This window comes from Aythya ferina (genome assembly GCF_964211825.1).
Source record: "Aythya ferina genome assembly, chromosome: 1".
NCBI lineage: Eukaryota > Metazoa > Chordata > Aves > Anseriformes > Anatidae > Aythya > Aythya ferina.
The window spans coordinates 115821663-115841496 of record NC_140296.1 but is presented as its reverse complement, the minus strand read 5'-3'; the positions used below and the strand labels follow the sequence as shown (position 1 = coordinate 115841496).

Sequence of the window (19834 nt, the reverse complement as noted above, 5' to 3'; positions counted from 1 at the left end):
GCTAAATTCAAGCCCTGCTTTAGCTGGAAAAAGCCATAGCCAAGATCCAGCAGCCACTACTATTTGCACAGCTAAGGAGAGCAAGCAGCGTAGACCATGGATATCATTCAGGTGAAGAGAGAGAGGGGTGTAGCCACCCATTGCCCTTGCTGGATGCCAGTCAAATCTAGAGTGGGCATGAAATGGCATTCATTTCAGTGCTGCTGTGTTGGAGACACATCAGGCATGACAAGAGCAGCCGGCAGCACCGTGCCAGCCTGAGTTTAGATCCACGCAGTGAGGATGCCTCGACCAGACATGCTGGTGCATGCTCTCCTATAGCTGAGTCCTTTCCAAATGCTTCCCCAGGCTTATTTTCATTTCTTCACACCATGAGTGCCTCTAATCAGGGCACTCTGACCAACCCTGCTACAAAGCAGGTACATTCTCTGCCACAGGCCCAAAACAGAGGGGGGGGGGGGGAGGGGAGCTCTTACCTCTAAGCATTATCCTGTTCAATTATTTTCTCCTTTTTAAAGCTGGCTTTTTTATCCATTACACAAAACCTTCCCTCATGGCACTGTATCTGGCTTTCCATCTTTAATACTTCCTAAACGCAACAGTAACTGAGGGGTGCATATGTTATAGTGTCCCTGCAGTACAGCCAAATGGCACAGTACTCTTTTGTACTTAAAATAAGCGCTGGCGAACTGCAGCACTTATTCACAGCAGCTTTGCATGATTTGAACACATTTGCCATCATGTTATGTTTGTTGTTTTTCAGTCTTTTATTGTCCACATAAAAACAGGCTGAATGGGTTGCATTGTGACTGTCGAAATTTCGTGAGGGCTTTTGAAAATTGTTTTATTATCAGAAAGGTTTTCTTGTTGCAGCTCCATATGTAGGGGGATAAGGAGTCCTTAAAGCCCTTCTCCATCTGCACTGCAACCATTTGCATCACCAGCAGTTGCCTACTGTCTGGAAGAACATTTCTTAGTCATTTCATGACCCGGACTTGGAGCTTAGTTATATTTGCCATGTTTGCAATTATTTCTAAGCACTTTTATGGTGCATTTAAGTAGATATGGAGATTTTGCATTTCTGCAGAAAAGCATGTTCTGTGTGTTTGATTCCACATCTGGTAATTGGAGTTACTTGAGCAAAGAACAGAACTGTTGGTTTGACAATTATCTTTTCCATCAAAAACAATTGTTTGCTTTTGTTTAAAACCTTATTTTTTTCTGCTCATCCACCACAAAACAAAATCAGGCACGCGCACACACACATTTTTCTTAAATGTTTCTCTCTATTTTTAATTTTTGGTAGGAAGCTATACTAATTCTAGATTACACTGCTTTTTGTGGATTTTTTATTATTATTATTATTACTAAAAGGTAGAGGACATAGGCAATAAAAGAAGCAACATTATTTCTTAACCTTGTTTAGCAAATAAAAAAGGCTAAAATTCAAGGATAACATGGTCAATAAGGGCTGGATTAGTTGTAGGGTCTGCTTGTGTTCCCCTACTCATGTGTTCTGACACCACAGGTGTTACTGTTTCTTGAATAAACATGGGCTTTAATTTAATTTAATGATTTGTTTATGGATCCTAAGAATAAGGAGTACCATGCTTGGAGGAAGCGTAACCTGGCAGTAAGCCAACATGCCTTAAAGAACAAAGTCTTCTGGAGGGATAGGCAGTGTCCCAAGAGGCCGCCTTAATTACTTGTAACGTGTTATACCAACACTACCACCTACAGGAGTTCAGCAAAAGGGAAACAGCACTTCACAAAATGCAAAATTAAACACATATCAAGGCTTTTCCAGAGGGTGGTCTCACCTTTCTAAGTATCCAGGACTTTTTGTTTACCTGATGCCTTTTGTTTTGTTTTGTCTTTTTTTCCTCTCTTGAGTAAACTGTGTTTTGGGGTAAGTCCTTAGCTATATCAAGAGGTTGTCAAGACAGTTCTTGCCTCATGGATCTGAACATTGCTGTTGCTGTGGGGAGCCATGTTGTGAGAAGGGTGTTTGTTGATGCTTTGTAACCCACCATGATAGAAATTTCACTCTTGTACTTCAGGTTTTGAGTATGAGCTTGTGTGATTTAAATTAAAACCTCACAGATGTCCATAGTTCGGAGATGCATCTGCATAAAAACTTGGCTTAGGGAAATGTGTGAATTACTGGGTTTGGTTTATGTATAGGCCTAAGATAGCACAGTTATTTTAGCGAGTGCAGTTATTGTATTACTTACATGGATGTTGTATACATCTCATTGCTTTTTAGTAAGCCAGCACAAACAGAAATATCTGAATATATATCAAGGGGATTTTTAAAATATACGTCATTACTTGTGGTATCTGTCATTGGTCCTGGACTTTGAAGGATTCTGTTTCCAGTCACCCACTGTTTTTGCTTACACTATTTCAAATGATCTATGCAATTATGAAGCTGTAGTTTTGCAAAGTATTTACATTAAGTTAATGCTATGTTACATTTTCTCTCTTTATTGCTTGTTGGTCATTGCCAAGCTGGGACAGATGAGCCATAAATAGCAGACAAGAACAAATATGCATCTTTAAAATAAACGATAATGCAGAAGTGTTAAGCAATTTTTGTTCTGCACTTAAATATGTGCTCAAGCCCAGTTGATTTCAGTGAAGCTTAGCTAGAAGGAAGCGTTAGGCATATGTAAGACGCAAGGTTGCTTAGCATCCTATGGAATCTGGCCTTCAAAAAAAAAATGAAGCAAAATAGCAATTAGGTCATCCCCATCGTGATAATCAGCAAGAAATAAATCTATTGAGAGTTGCTGTAGTGGCTTTTCTTTGGAGTGGTCTCATATCCTCTTTGGCATTTTAATTTCCTCTGCAGGCTTGCAAAAGCCCAAGTTTCTGAGGTGATACCTGTGAGATTAGCTTCAAATCTTCTGGTTTTGTGTGTATCTATACAGAACTGGCTGATAGCTTCATTCTTGTTTTTACAGGAAAATTTCATGCTTAGTGCCTCAGTGATGTGATCTCTGGAGGTATATTGCTCATCTCTACAAACCTGACTTCCAAACATTTGGCCTAAATAAGAGAATATCTAGATGGAGTTCTTGGTTAGCGGAGGGCAACAAGAGGAGTTTTACTCACGCGGTGCCTGCTGTAGATGGCTGCACTTCCCAGGTGGCTGGGACATTTACAGTCAAGACACTGCTCAGAAAGAACATTATTGATTTAGTTTAAAAATAAAATAAAGGAAGTTAAAGAGTTAAAGGCACACAGGGAGAAACAATGCAAGAAGCTAATTTATTTGAATATTTAATCCACAACTTGACTGCTTCATTTTCTTTAGCTCTTCTAACTATACTGTTCTCAGGCGTATTTTCCAGTTGTGGAGGTAAAATCATGTGAACTTTTTATAACCTTTTGACATCAAGTGAACTGTGGAAGGAGTCAGTAAAATCCGCTCAGGGAGGAGGTGGATGGCAAGGCTCAGAGGCTGAGCTAAGACAGATAGTTGAAGCACATAATAATAAAACATTAAAAAGGAGAAGTAAAACTTACTTGCCCAGAATTGTTCAGCAATACTTCCTGTCAGCACTGAGAAGAGCATTGGTAAAAAGAGATAGAATATAAAGTTACTGTTTGCCATTGTGTCTACGAGAAGCCTGGAGTACCTGCATTTAGCTGCAGAATGTTGTATAAGCCTGCTTTCACACTAATCATAAAGCTATTGCTGTGAAGTAGCACTCAGGAGGCTATCCTGTGAGCTCCAAGCAGTAGCATTTGGGAAGCTTGTCTTAATTAGAATTTCAGACAAAAGCAGACACACACAAAAAAAAGAAAACCACCGAAACAATAGTCTGAAAAGCCAGACATCCAAAAGGTCATGCAGTTCTTAGTTCTTCCCCAGTGTCCTTTGGGTGTTTGGCCCTAGCGTTTTTGTTATCTTTTCTGTATCAGATCTTGTAAAACACTTATGACACTTAAACTAAGCAGTGTCAGTATCAATTTATCTGCCCTTGGGGTTGGATGCTAAGCTTCAGGTTGACACATTAGTTCATGATATGACATGGATTAAAAAGTTCCATTCTGATACGAAGATAAAAATCAATACATGTATGTTTACTCAAAGTAATTAAAAGTGAGCAGCAGAATAACAATAATAATAATTATAACTTTGGAAAGTCATCACAGAGGCTTGCTGTTTTCTGAAAATAACTTCACTCTTTGCATTTTCTCTGATATAGGAAGTATGGCTTTTTATAGTCATGGGGTTATGTAACTCATCCTTTTTGGTCTTTGGATGAATATAGACCAGTGCCACTCTGAAATACCCACAGTACGTGCAGACATCACACCCTACATGTTCCCATTGAAATATTTTCTATACCACACTCTTGAAAGTAGTTGACTTAAACAGTTCTTTCTGTTGGTATTGTACAAGTTGCAGAGCATGCAAGGATACTTGCATTTGTGTCAGTACTTAAACAATTATTTTGTTTTGCTTGGTGGAAGGCAGCTGATGCATCCTGCTTCTGGTCAGATGTTTGCAGAATCTGTGATTCTGTAATGTGGGTGAACAGCGAGACATCAGCTTTCCCTAACTTCTCCCAGTACAGCACTGCAGCAGGAACACCTTTTGTACCAGCAGTTGGCATTGGCTGTAGCTAAGTGATGTGACACACAACGTGGTAAGGACAGGGTTAGCCCCTGTCGTGCATCATCTGCTCCACAGAAGCCATCTATGTCCACACCCCGGTTCTCTACAACCATCAGTAAGGGAAAGGTAACCAGGGAAGTCTCACCCTTCCTGGGCAGAAGCCAAGCGACCCTTGGCTTGCTGCAGTTGAAAGCCTCCACGTGGTCATCTACTGACCAACCTCATGCATGTGGCAGAGGTCCAATGTACCTGCAGCCTGGGTGTTTGCGTGTGGCAAGGCACAAGGCTCAGATGCTTGATGAAACACTTTGAGGAGGGCTCCCGAGCACTTTGTTTCTTACCAAGTTGCTGTGTTTCATTTCATTTGTGTGAACAGTATTTACACGTAATGTGGGCTTGACGAGGATGTAATTTCCACCACCTTTACACCACATTGAGGCCGCTGGTGTCTGCACAGTTAGATTAATTCCTAATTTGCATAAGACCAAGATTAGAACTGGATGGCCTCTGTGAGGTTAAACGGTGTATGTAGCAACTTCATGCTGTTGTTATATAATGCATGCATATCAGCTGAGGTGTTGTATGTGGTGGTCGCTGAGATCTTTAGCCCTGTTTCCTCTTCATCCTAAGGGAACGCAGAAAAAACTAAAAGGTACTTTGGAATAGTTGTGATTTCCCATTCCTCATCATTGCAGCTCATAAAGATGTTGATTTACATATTGGATATACTCCTGATTTGTGTTTTAAGGTCATTTTATTTCCAGTTATGTTCATAATACAAAACAACTTTCATACATTGAGGAACACACTGGCCTCTGAAGAAAAGGCTGGAAGACAGTCGTGGAAAGATAGGGTGCAGATAACACCTTGTGATTGCTTATGTTTCCCCTGTTCTCACTTTTTCTTAATATCATCGAAAATGAAAGCTCTTCTTAAATCCAAACGTACAGCTCTCTGCTGTACCCACCACAACAAACTCCTCTTAACAGCAGCCAAATTCTTCTAATGGAGTCTTCCAGAAGACTAGCTCCAGGCAGACAGTGAGGGAAATACTCTTGACATTGCATCAGTGGTCTCGCTGCAGCTGACTTTGGGCAAAGAGACCAGGATTAGACTGGCAAGTAAAGTTATGAGTGTCTGGGAAAAAAAACAATCCCCTAGGTTTAGGAAGTAAAGTATGCAGGCAATCTTAGCTGTAATTATTACCCTGTTCTTAGCTATAATGATGTTGGGATTTATGTAATACTTTTCATACGTGAATTGCTCATCAGATTGCTAATTATCCCATAACATAGTTTCTTGCCTGAATGTGGCTGCAAAAGTGTGTGAGGATCTTTCCAACAATCACATATACATGCAGCTATTGTAATTTTCTTTTTATCTTATGCTCTTAGGAGATGATGCTTGTGTGACCACACTGTGGGTGTCTGCGTGCCTGCCTAATAATGTCAGAGCAATTTCAGCCAGCTGTGACAGAGTGCTAGGAGTACAGAAGATTCAAATTTCCCAACCATCCTAGGGAAATAGAAGACTAAATACAGGAAAGAGCTTCGATTATTGTTTCTGCTGACAGAAATGCTGTGAGGTTTCCCATTTTCTATAGGACACCAGAGAGTTTAGATGATACAGACAGGGAAATAGCAGGAAACTTCAGTCAGAGTTTTCACCTCATCAGACAGGAGAAAATCCAACCCACGAGACAAAGGGTGGTAAGAAGCTAGATTTCATTGCTTGTGATGTGGTGGGGGAAGGGTTAAATCTGGCTTCTTGCAGAAACACAGTGCAGCTCTCCCCCTGCAAATAGGAGGCGATGTAGACAAGAAAACAGGATTTGCTTCCACTCTTTCAAGATTGCAGTACATTATTTTCCTGGTCATCCCAGATGAGTATCATGAAAAGAATTGAGACTTTGGAAAAATTCACTGAGAAGACATTTTTTTTTCTGTTGAAAAATGCTTTGTCACTGAAACCCAGTTTTTTCATGGGGATGTGTCACTTACAGTGCAGTCTCACATAAAGAAGTTGAAAGCCAAATGTCAACAAGGCTGTGACAAAATTTGTCTTTTGTCTAAAATGTGTTTTGGATTGCATTACAAAATTAGAGGAAATACGGATATGGCTTCTGAATTTGATAAAAGCAGAACATTTTGACTGAAAGGCTTCAGGGAGTGGGTTTAGATTTCATGAGAGATTTGTTTTTCAGATTCAGAAGGAAAATAACTTTCAGAAGGTTGAAATTTTCAGTAGGCCAATTCTAGAGGTCAGTTTTAGTTTCTAATTGCGAACAGTATCAGCCATTATGAACATCAGGAGGCTTCTTTCTCAGAGCTCTATCCAGAAGCATGTCGAATTCCTTCTAAGTAATTTATATGTTAATTAATGAATTTTAATGATTGAGCTCTAGCAAACTTTCTAAGCTAAATAATTTTAACTTAGTTATTTTTATCTCTGTGTATTGTGTGTTTTCTCCTACCGTTTTGCACAGGTTGAAAAGGCTGTTTTCATATTTAAAAAGTATATGGCAAGGAAAAAATAGTACGTTGAGGTATTATTGCTAGATTCGGAGACCAAAATATTGTAAGGTTGCTCAAATATTTATTTTTTCCTTCTGATTGAAAATCAGGATTTGTTTATATTATACACATATATTATATATATATATATATATATTTATATATCATTGTCATGAGGATTTTGTTCCTCAACAAGATTCAGTAAGTGTTCCTTTAAAAATTCTGGTTTTCTTCCTTTAGATTTTCTTATTGGGGTAATAATAGTGAGGAACTCTCATATACAGTGTAAGAGAGCAAAAACATTGACGTAGCTTTTTTTTATTTTTTTAATTTTATTTATTCAAAAGGTCCCAAACACCTGGTGCCTTTAGAAAATGTTCATGGCAGAAACAACAGTTGCTAAATCCATGCAACCACAAAGTGGTGATGGTAGCACTGCAAACTGGTGGGGAAGATGGTATTCTTGTAAAAAGTCAATCACTTTCGAATACAGCAATTTTTCTGTCTCGCAGCTTTGAAAGCAGGTGAAATGATACAGATTGGCTTGATTTCTGTACTGCCTCTTGGAAACTGAAATAACCGAGGTATTCTGGACGTGTCGGCTAGAAAAGGGAGATACTTTTTCACTGAAAATATATTTATTATTGGAGGAAAAAAATGTGGTAAGGAGAAAGTGGTCTTAATTTTGACTGAAGTTAGTATGAGAAAATATATTAAAGTTTTATTTATTAAATATAGTGCAATTTGTAAAAACTATGTGGAAACTTATTATTTGTTGAGCTTATGGCTGAGGATTTTCTGTATCCAGGAGGTTGCACAGGGAGGGCGAGAGAAAAGTAATAATCTGCAGAGCTGCAAAGTTTCCTTGGCGTTTTCTTCTCCCAGACACCCACCTCACTGGTGCCAGAGGCTCCAGTTTTCTCCTCTCATTTTCACATTCTTCAGTGTCTCTGGGTTACCCAGTTTTGGGGGGCTAGAAAGCAAGCTAAAACAAAGCAAGCTGATGCTGAGCGGTGGTTATTTATGAATCACTGCCCAGTCAGCTGCACCATAAGCAGTCCCGGTTTGCTGGGCTGCTGGTAGTACAGGCAAGAGCAGCACCGCTATCCTGGCCCAAGAAGGATGGCTGGTGGCGTGGCTACGAGGGATGCTGCTTCACTTTTTCCACTTGTAACCCTTGTGGAGTGCTGCGTGGGACACTGGGGCTGGCCTCATCTGAGTAATGATAACAGGAAGCTGTGTGATCTGGTTTGATACAAAACCTGTGCTCGTCCTCGCTGATGGCTTTTTGCTGTATGAGTCACTGGGGGCTGGATGGCTCTCAGGAGCTGGGTCTGGTGGTAAAGTGGTGGTGCTTGTGCAGGATGCAGAACTTCACTGGCTGCACATGTAAATAGAGAGGCAAAGTGGATTTTTGTTCCCTGTGGAGTCACAGAGGAGCTGGACTTCTAGGTGTATTTCTGAACCAGAAGTTGAGGTTAATAAAAATGTATTGCACCTGCATGTTTTAGCCTTAACCTTTGCTGCTGCTGTCTAGCTTTTCTTCAAAGAAATACTACTCTGTGTTGCAAATATCTACCCAGCAGTGTGGAATAAACCTGAGTTTCACATGTGAAAACACATCATACCCGTAAATGGACAAATGTGAGAGCTGGTGGCAGTGCCTGAGCTAGAAGAGGTGAAGTGGCTTGCTGCAGAGGTGGACAGCTTGTGAATTGTTAAAGCAACATTCATAACCTGACCCCCAGCATTAGACAGGCATGCTCTGTGCAGATAGCTGGCTATAAATAATTATTAATCGTAATCCACCATAGCTACTGAGTTCAGACGTCAATATTAATGAAGTGAAACTAGCAGCAGCTTTCTGTGTGAATTAAGTGTTGACCGTGGCAGTTGATGTTAATCGTTGGTGAATGCCAGTGAGGTCAGGTGCATGCAAATGAACAAGGTCTTCCTCAAACTCTTGCTTTTGGTCTTGCCAGCTATCTCGTATTTTTCTAGCACTTACCTTTTTCTCCCATTCAGCTGGCAGCTAGAGTGGTGCAGGTCAGTCTGCAGAAGAGTTCACGTGCCATGCAAGGCTGCCTCTGTTTTTGGAAAATGATCAGTATCATCCAGACTGTGGGGCGAGGCAAGAGTGCAGGATGGCATTTTGGTGTGGCAGAAATTGTGTGCAAATTAAGTGAATCGGGTTATTTTCTGGGAAGTTTGAATTTGTGAAAAGGTAGATCCCAGGGACATACAGCTCAAGAAACTAAGGGAGTTCTTGCAATAAAAGGAGAAATGATCTAACCCACTTTGAGCTAGGCAGTTAGTCAAAACCCGTGGTAATCTAGGGTAGGGAGAAAAACTTATGTTAGAAGTCAGGCATTTCCTTGCAAGTAATCCTGCTTAGTTACAAAGAATACTTGTGGTGGCTTTGTTGGTAATTCAGTCTCTTTTCTAGTCAGCCCTTATCAGGAGTGCTGCTTCTTCTCCCCATAGGGTTTTCTCAGGGCTACATTTCCTGGGGTTGTGCTGGCTGCCTTCCTGAGGAGCATGGCTCAGACTGGGCTACGCAGCTGCTGCAGGCACCCTGCGTTACAGCTGATGGTGGGGGTGAGAAATGGGGGCAGGAGCTGCATCTTTCTTGCTTCCTCATGTAAATCATGTAATGATCTATGGCTTTCTGTTGCTTTGTTCTCTGCTCCTTTGGTCTTTCACTGTTTCACTTTCTGCCCTCTTGCGTGACACGTATACAGCTCTGTCTTGGGCCAAGGCGGGCACTGTACTTTGTGTACTGGCTGCATGAGCACACTGAGAGGAATCTCGAATGAGAAGTGAGGCTCTTGGGAAGCTTTATGACAACCCTTCAACACAAGGCACTTGGTTTCGCGGACAGCAGCCCCAACAATATCACTTCCTCCCCAGAGAAAATAGGCACAGCAAAAGAAAGGAAAAAAGGACATCGAGAACCTGATAGATGGTCTTTTAAAATCAAATGTGTGGGTGATTTTCACAGGTTAATTGTGTATTTGTCCATGTCTCTACAAAGGGCCTGATTTTGAGAGAGCTACTGGTGTCCCTGTGCTGATAGAATAGAGGCAAACAGGTTTCAGGGGTCTGGGAAGCTGTATTTTGCTGTCCCTTGCCTGTGCTCAGCTTTGCAAAAACAAAGGGAAGCTACCAACCCTGTCGATATTGCACACAGATGCTTTTGTTTCAGACATCCATTTGCATCATCAGATGTCGGTACTACTCCCCTTTTCTGATTGCAGGTGAGTTCAGCTGACACAAAACTCTGCCCATCTGGAAGTGTCACGCCGTGCAGCAACATACCCGTGTGTTAATGTTTTGCTCCACAATTTCTATTCAGGCTTTTTCCCCACAGCAAAGTTATAGAAGCAAATGGTGAGTAAATGGTTTCAGTGCACCACTATCTACCCCAGCTGTGTTTTTTTTTTTTTTTTTTTTAAAAAAAAAAAAAAACAAACAAACTGAAATTTGGGTAAAATCCTCTTCTTAAACAATTCTTTTTAGTAGGACTACTTCTGTTCTCTCTATAGAGAGACTAACAAACAATAAGGAAGACTTACTGGCCTTCCTCCCTTTGGGCAAGTGGTTTCTGCAGTAGAGTTTGCCTTTCTTCCCAAGGGCGTTGTGTCTGTGTGTCTTGCATGTGTTTGGATAGAAGGAAAGGGTGCAATTTTGTGGTTGCCCCTGTACTGGAAAGCACCACTGCTACACCCTGGGCAATAGCTTCCAGTCAGGCTAAACCTGGAAACAAGGCAACATCTGTGGTGCCTTAAAGCTCAGTTTAAAAAAAAAAAAAAAACTTGCAACACTGCTTTGTGACTGCACTGGGAGGAGAAAAACCTGGGGGTGCATAATGTTTATGGAGTCATCACTTCTGAAGGATGGTGTTCAGTCCTTAGCCTTAAGGTAGGATTGCCATCTGCGCTTGGGGTACACACAAGGCAACACCGGCAAAGTTATTTTGTGAAACAGTGGCAGAAACAACAATTCAGGAATATTTCCCTTTCCACACCAAAAAAAAAAAAAAAAAAAAAGGAAAAAAATCAGACTGTGAACTCCTTAATGATCCTTGCTATTGATCTTTGAAACATGGCTTTGAATGCCACCATCAAAGGCATCACAGACAAAAGCACAAGTCTCCTTTCCTCATGTAGAAGATATATTTTAGGCTGTGATGATAAAAAAAAAATGTTAAAAGTATAGAAATATTTTAAGATGCTGTCATTTGATTTGAGTTGGCTAAGTTATGGCAAAAGTCTCCTCATTTTATGAGAGCAATTCCAATTTGTGTTTTAAGGATCAATTTAGCTTTAGAGACTTTGGCCTCTGTTGAGGAAAGCAGCAGGACAACATCGCCACAGGATGCATCATTTGAGGGTATGTACATTGCAAAGCTCTGGGGTCCCTGTAGCTGCAAATTACCTGTCTACCTTAAGTGCCACTACCTGTTACGTGGATAGTTTCCCAGTTTTAGCAGAATCTGATACAGTGGGACATACCTGCATTTCTGGAATTTTCGATATAGACTTGAAGCCAAATCACAGGGCTTATGCAGGAGCCTTAGTGGTAGAGAGAGGGGGCATCTTTCTGTTCTTCTCTTCCTGGGACGCTGTGAGGATTGCATCACTTCTTGGCATATTTTAGAGCATTGCAAAGGTGAATTATATCTTTCATGGGCTGTAACAGTACACTGTGCTCCACTCTGGAATACTTCATGCTCTGATTGTTCTGACTATTTTACATGGCCAATGACAGGATGAGGAGGAATGGTTATATAATAAAAGAGGGGAGATTTAGATTAGGTGTTAGGAGGAAATACTTCACTCAGAGGGTGGTGAGACACTGGCCCAGGCTGCCCGGAGAAGCTGTGGATACCCCATCCCTGGAAGTGTTCAAGGCCAGACTGGATGGGGCTTTGGGCAACCTGGTCTGGTGGAAGGTGTCCCTGGCCATGGTAGGGGGCTGGAACTGGGTGGTCTCAACTCAAACCATTCTTTGTTATTTTTTTGCTGTTTGAGGATCCCTTTGTGGCAGGTAAACTCTTGTCTTCATGAAAGGATGCAGAAATAGCACGGAGAAGAACGGGTCTAGGGTTAGGGTCTTTCTCTTCAGATATAGTTATAAGTTTATTTCTCTGAGTAGGTGGCTCAGCCTTTGTGCTGCAATCCATTGAAATCAAAGGCAATTCATATAAATAAAATATCTACCCCATCCCTGTTACTAAAATTTAGGATGTTCTTCATCTGGTTGTTTTAACGTTATACATTTCTTTGTTTTTCAATAAAAGGAGTGGCAATCTAACCAAATAATGGTTGTGTTGAAGCCTGCTCCGTGGCTGGCATTATTCTTTGGCTCTGTTTAAAGCATCTATTTCCAAGGTCTTTTGAAATGGGCTATTTACTAGTGGCTGTAAGAACTCAGGATTCAGCCAATTGGTTCCCCTTGCCATGATCTTGTTTGGGAACGTTTCAATTAACGTTTGTCTGAGCTGTTTTTTGTTGTGTTTTGTTTTTTTTTTTTTGGTGGTGGTGGTTTGTGATTTTTTTTTTTTTTTTTTTTTTTAATTCTGATTTCTTTCAGAAGAGTCTGCTGAGTCCTGCAGCCTTCTGAATTACTTCCATTTAAAACCCATGATTTTGTAAGAGCTTGCCCAGGGAGCACAAGAGCAAGTGAGTGGGAGAACCTTTCCTTCTGGACTTTCCCTGGTTGAGTTGGGTGTTAGCTGCTAAAGCATGTCGTTTTAAGGATCTACAGAAACAATCAAAGTGTAGCTTAACTCTCCAGTTTGATCTCAGCCTTTCTAACAGCAGACTCAAGCATGCATGCCACATGTTGTTATGCTATAAAAGGTTTGCTCAAGAGTTGCAGTTTCCATGCAGTGACCCCTAAAATATTCACTGGAGCTCCCATCTGCTTCCTGCTGTGACAGCATAACGTTGTCTGAGGGAGTGGGGAGAAGAGCTTATATCTACTTGCCAGCACTTGAAAACTGTTAAAGGAGACATGGGGAGATAAACAGCTCACATCTTGTAGTTCCTCTCTCCTACTTTGGATCCAGAAAGGTCTTTTTTTTTTTTTTTTTTTTTTTTTTTTTTTTTTTTCTCCTCAGGCTTTTTCACACAAAATTAACAAGTGATATTTCCCATTTTTGCAACTGTCTAAAACAGGTGCCTGGGTTCTGTGTGACCTTCCTGGACACGTAATTAAGTTATGAATTGAATGCTCTCCGGCCTTTTGTAAGGACTATGTGCTCATAAACTCTTAAGTCTAGTCCAGGATATGTCTAAGCTATACTAGTAAGCCTGGAGGTTGTATGGATATACTCAAAGTAGCTTTCTGTCCCATTGCCATGTGTTTGATGCAACAGCGTGGAACGCTGCGTAGGCTAATTGGACTTGGATTTTAGGCCCATGGTTTACGCTACCACAGCTACAGTGTTAAGGTCCTGAGCTAATTACTGTGAAGTTAGCAACCTCGTGTTACTGCAGTCACTGAAGTGCAGACTTACCTTGAGAGGAGCTTGGCCAGAGGACAAGTAATAAGGTAATTTTCAAACAAGCTTTTATCCATTGGATTGCAAAATCCAATAGCTGTAATGTGGAAGAAGAAGGTTCATTGCAAACTGATTTCATTTAGGATACAAGAAAGTGGAAGATCTGAGGTCTTATATTTCCAAGACAACATGTTTCTGTGAAGGCAGGAATATAATCATCTGTTGTGCTCTCTTTTGCTCCATACTAATCTCTCAAGATCATAAAGGAAAAAGGACATCTTTAATCATACACAGTGTAATTTATAAGCATTTCACCAAACCTTATTATTAGAAGAAATGCTTTAATAAAATGTATCATTAAAAACGCTATGCAGTAGATGTTTACATGTGCTAATCTTGGCTCTGCAATTATGTTTTTCTATGCCTATAAGCATGCTGCTTGTCCTAGGGGAAAGAAGTCTTGTCTGTCATGAACTGCTTTGCATGCTGATGGACAGTAATAATTGATTGTCATCCATGAACTTTATTTCTCTCCATGAAAAAGACAAGCTGCAAAAGCAACGTTTTATTAAATAAATAAGCAACCTCTTTTTCTTCCTCCTGTAACCTCCTCTCACAGAACATCATAAGCTTCTTTCCACATTTGCCTCTACAGAGAACATACAGCTGGAGACTAGTTGACTTTGCATTAGAGTAAGGAACCCAAGGGGTGAAAATGTGATGTTGCTTTATCAAACTTTCATAGAATCATAAAACCACAGAATGGTTTGGGTCGGAAGGGACCAAAGTCCATCCAGTTCCACCCCCTGCCATGGGCAGGGACACCTCCCACCAGACCAGGTTGCCCAAAGCCCCATCCAGCCTGGCCTTGAACACCTCCAGGGATGGGGCATCCACAGCTTCTCCGGGCAGCCTGCGCCAGAGCCTTGCTGCCCTCAAAGTAAAGAGTAAATAATTTTATTTATATCTAATCTAAATCTTCCCTCTTTTAGCTTAAAGCCATTCCTCCTTGTTCTATCACTGCGCTCCCTGAAAAAGAGTCCCTTCCCAGCTTTCCTGTAGGCACTGGAAGGCTGCTGTAAGGTCTTCCCAGAGCCTTCTCTTTTCCAGGCTGAACAACCCCAACTTCCTCAGCCTGTCTTTGTATGAGAGGTGCTCCAGCCTCTTGATCATCTTTGTGCCCCTCCTCTGGACTCATTCTAATACTTCAGTGTCCTTTTTGTGCTGGGGGCCCCAGAGCTGAATGCAGCACTCAGGAGAGCAGAGCAGAAGGAGAGAATCACCTCCCTCCACCTGCTTTCCTCACTTCTTTTGATGCATCCCAGGATACAGTTGACTTTCTGGGCAGCAAACACACAGTGCAGGCTCATGTTGAGCTTCTTTTCGACCCCCATGTGTTGCTAGTGGCCCTGTGATCCAGACTTTCTGGGGAAGAGGAAGTCTGAGGACCATTTCCCTTCTTGTTCCCAATGGACCTATAGCAGATATGATGTTGGGTGTATCTGTTCCTTTTTGCGGTACTTTTTTTTGTCGAGTCAAGCTGCTGTCCACGAGATCCATGTGGTGCCTGGGAAGCATGGTGCTTATAGCAGGCTGAAAATCACTTTATGGGCCTTGAACATCTTCCACTTTTGTTTCCTGATGACTGTTAGAGACTAAGCTGTGTTTTTAAGTGCAACTACCAACTATAGGGATGATAACTTTGCCATAATCACTATAACTTCAGGTGTTGTTTAAGTCACAGGAGTAAATGTTTTCTTTCAAGGAAGATGTTGGGATTTTCACAGAATCACAGAATCACAGAATTTTCTAGGTTGGAAGAGACCTCAAGGTCATCGAGTCCAACCTCCAACCTAACGCTAACAGCCCTCCACTAAACCATATCCCTAAGCTGTACATCTAAGCGTCTTTTGAAGACTTCCAGGGATGGTGACTCCACCACTTCCCTGGGCAGCCTGTTCCAATGCCTCACAACCCTTTCTGTAAAGAAGTTCTTCCTAACATCTAACCTAAAACTCCCCTGGCTCAACTTAAGCCCATTCCCCCTCGTCCTGTCACCAGGCACGTGGGAGAACAGGCCAACCCCCACCTCTCTACAGCCTCCTTTAAGGTATCTGTAAAGAGCAATAAGGTTTTTCTTATTATTATAAAATAATTCTTATTATAAAATAAGATTTTCTTCTTTCTTTCTTTTTTTTTTTTTTTTTTTGTGGCAGAGAAGAAAAATAAAAGAAATATAGGAAAAATATAGTAAAACTATAATTTTTCTAAACCAGTATCCATTCTGGGAGGCATCACAGTCTCCTTAAGGCATGTCCAAGCTTAGCAGAACCCATGGGAGCATGATTCTTATCTGATCACATTCTTATTGGAGCCTTTGTCAAAAAAATAAGATAAGCCAGAAATACTTGTTCCTTTAGTTACCAGTATTCTTCACCCAGGTCACCTCACTTAGGAAGGCTGTGTTGCCAAAAGCACATGTTCCCAGAGGATTCCACCAGCAATGTGGGAGTTTCCCATGGGAAGAAAATAGATGCTTTCTCTTAGTTTTGCCCATCTTTGCTCTGCAACAGAGGGAGCAATTCATAAGTCCAAGTTTAAGACATCACTTAAAAGGTAAATCACTAGTGATTGCTCCTTCTTAGAAGGCATACTACTTTAAAACTTTACAGTTAGGCATTCATATAGTTTATACAGCAGAATACTATGGCACATTAGTTTCTTAAGAGGAAGCAGGTAGTAGCCACCCAATATGCTTAAAACAGAGAGGAGTGAAATTCTCACATGAAGGTGAGAGTGCACTGTTACCATCTCTGCTGCTCTAATGGATGGAGACTGCGTGGCAACAAACTGGAGCAGGGAAATTAGAAATACGTTTGTTAGCAGGTCAGTGGAAATGTTTACAAAGGAAGTGATTATCTCCAAAAGTCACTGACTTACCTAATGGAGGAAGAGTACAAATCTGTTTTAGTTAGCTGAAGAGCTGCTGATAGGACAACCGCTGTACTTGTTTTGTTGTTCCAGTCAATAAAGTGCAGGACATGCCGCAGAAGAACAAGATGCTACCCTGACATAAGCCAGGAAAATCACTACAGTCAGGAAATAAATGAGATAGGTGAAGTGGCTCCAGTGAAGTCAGTGGTAGAAGTTTCCTGGGAGAAGAATTTCACTTTGTGTGCTCTCTGCTGTCTGCATCAGAGCTACCCCAGTGTTTATCAGCTAATTCAGGTTAACATGATTTGAAGCCAAAGGTAAATATTTTTATGTGGTTTATTTAATGTTGCTGTACCATATTATCTAAATATTTTCAGATACTATTTGTCCTGAAATAGTTTATTTTAAGCCTTATGGGAACTCTTCAGAAGAAACCTTCCTTTTATTTCAGCCTCAAAAAATGTTACTTTGATATATCAGGATGAAGAGATCTCCTACCTTCAGATAAAATGAAATTCAAGCGGCTTAAGTTGATATATGTAGATAGAAAATCGTGATACCTTTGCTTTTAAATTTTTAAACATTCCCTGCACACAAAGGAAGAAGTTTGTCAGCTGAGTCAGTGCAGCCTGTTGAAGGCACCATGCGCATATATGCACTAATGCACAGGCATGCCTGGCTATCATGCTGCTTCTTGGCAAGGTACACTTTGCTGTTCTCTCTTTCACCTGAAAATGCCATGCATACAGTCCATGCTGCGAACCACTTTGAAGGTACTGGTGGAAACTTTGAACGTGGTTCAGCTCCCCAGGGCAGAGCATTGGAGGTTTGATGCACGCCTGGCAGCCTGCATCGTTGGAGAGGCATGGGGCGTCCTTTTCTTGCTGGAGTATCTCAAGGGCTGTGGCTCCTTGCCAGATCACTGTGCTGAAAGACAGCTTAAACAAGAAAAGACAAAGCCAGGTCAGTGTTTTCCAGGATGGGATGGCATCTCTAGCCAACTGGAGATTTTAGAAAACATTATTAATTTTTGTTGCCAAGACAGAAATTACCGTTTTCTGAAGAATACAGGATGACTTCTAAGCTGGAGATTGATCTAATATTGGTGTGTTCATGCTGTGGAGCTCTAAAAAGTTGCATTTTTCATATTATAGAGTTACTGCTATCTGATGTGTAATCAAATTGAAGCAGTGACATAGCTATGTTTAGTCACTGGGATACAAAGATGCCAAATCTAACAGACTGATCAGGTCTAACAACTGTCTTTGTTTTACTTTAATTTTGGAAAATGAATTCCTGATAAACACAAGAAATTTGTGGATGACTACATTCTGAATCTGTCTTTATGGACAAAAGAGTAACTAATTCAACCATGTCATTGCCAATGTAAACTTCATATTCCCAAGTAAAAGAAAGAGAGTTGCTGATAGTTCCAGTCATTGGCTAATTTTGTTGAAAACAATTATGCTTGTTATCTAGACAGGTGTTTAGATGGATTATTTCCCAACTGCCAGGTGTCCAACAACAGATACTTTCCAACATCTTTTCCTCTTGGGGAAATGAGCTATGTGAAGAGTTTGAAAAAATGGAGTAACTTATTCTAGAGGGAAAAGTACTGTCAAAAGAGAAAAGGGGACAAAATAACTCTTTGGATGTGGTATTGCTGTAAAATGAAAAGGAGTATTTTTTCACATGTAGTCCATGTCAGGTAGAGCAGGAAACTGTAGGCTTCAACTGCAGGATGAGAAATGAAGGATAGATGTTGAGGAAAAACTTCTAACAGCTGGTAAATAACCAGAATAGGTTGTATGCAAAGGTTATGTAGTCCCTATCACTGTAAAAGGTGAATTTAAGCTGTAGTTTGGGGCTGACAGTTTTCCTAAAGTTCACCTACAGAACTTTTTCTCTGGTTGTTGTAAATGACTGTGGCAATGGCATGTTACTTGTCATGGCAACAATAGGAAAAAGGGAGTTTTTGTTCCATCAAAGGGCCATAACAGTTCTTCAGGATAAAGTCACTGTAAGAGATATTATCTTAACCTAATTAATGACATTCAATAAATGGTTAAATCAGGCACAAGTATGCTGGTGGAAATGGGAAGAGAAAGGACTAGAGAGGCATTTAGGAGAGGGAGAGAATAGAGCCTGTAATGTGTTTGGTCCATGCCTCCAGTTTAGCGGAAAGCTGCACCTTGTCTGGCTTTTCCCTCAAATTATAGGCAAAAACAACAAGAAAAAGCAACAAACAAAAACCCCACAAACAATCTACCAGGCTGTTCCACAGTAAAATCAAATCAGAAGTGAATGGCAGAGCTTTACCATGAGGCAAGCTGGCTAGAGGGAAACAGATCTGCTGGGTCAACATGAGATGCCATGTGCTAAGAGAGGTTTAGGTGGTGCCCCTCAGACCCTCTCTGTTCTGGCAGCTGAGCAGACCCACAGATGGGCTTGGGGGCCAAAATTATCATAGCTTCTACAGTTTACAGAATGGGCTCCAGGACTTTTATGTAGCCATAATTGCTATATTACTGCTCCAGTGATGTCCGAGCAGCATACTGCGGAGTGTTGTGAAGAAAACCATTTATCCTTGATCAACGTTACTGGTATGAGAGGCCATTTTCTGCAACAGGGATGAGGGCTCTTTGGGCCCTGTGGCATTAAGGTGGACAGAGTGGGGTCTCCCCCCTCTGAAAAGTTCCCATTGCTATTTTTTGTCATACCCTTTCCTGAAATATGCACTTTTAAATGTAGGACCTCCGCAGTGACATTACGTTCATGTGCCTTTAAAATTTTCTCTGCAAGTTTCCTCTGGCATTTACTCCAAAAAGATGTTAAAACTATATAATTGAGGAAGCCATATAGCTAGAGAAAACCACCATAAAACTTACTGGAAATAAGTTTTACAGTTCTGCTCATCTCTTTTGTTTAATTTTGGTGTATGCCTCAGTGAGCATAATCTGTTGCATTTTGGTTGCAAGACTACAGTATGTCCCTAGAAAACTGTCTTCACCAAAATACATACAAGTCGTCATGACCACCCATTGCCATACCCAATATCTGACTCCCAGTTTTCCTCTGGATATTGGGGAAACCCTACCGGGAAAATAAGAAGGAAAAATTTATTTTAGTATTTCTGGTAGCAAAATATACAATTGCTTTTTTTTTTTTTTTTTTTTTTTTTTTTTTTTAAAGTTGGATTTTCTCCTAGGAGCAAGGGCGTCTTGTAACCTCTTCAGTAAGGGCAACAAG

General features: G+C 40.9%; 1 protein-coding gene across 11 annotated transcripts in view; it reads left to right on the top strand.

Annotated features, from left to right (window-relative positions):
• The window catches only part of LOC311434116 (uncharacterized protein), a 354696-nt gene that overhangs the window by 52855 nt on the left and 282007 nt on the right, over positions 1–19834 (top strand). The window contains exon 2 of one of the 11 annotated variants that reach the window (XM_084514014.1): positions 10401–10533. The exons of the other annotated variants lie outside the window; for them this stretch is intronic. Within the exon in view, the coding sequence (XP_084370140.1) occupies positions 10472–10533 (62 nt within the window). The 5' untranslated portion in view covers positions 10401–10471. The remainder of the gene's footprint in view (positions 1–10400; positions 10534–19834) is intronic. 11 annotated transcript variants of the gene reach the window in all.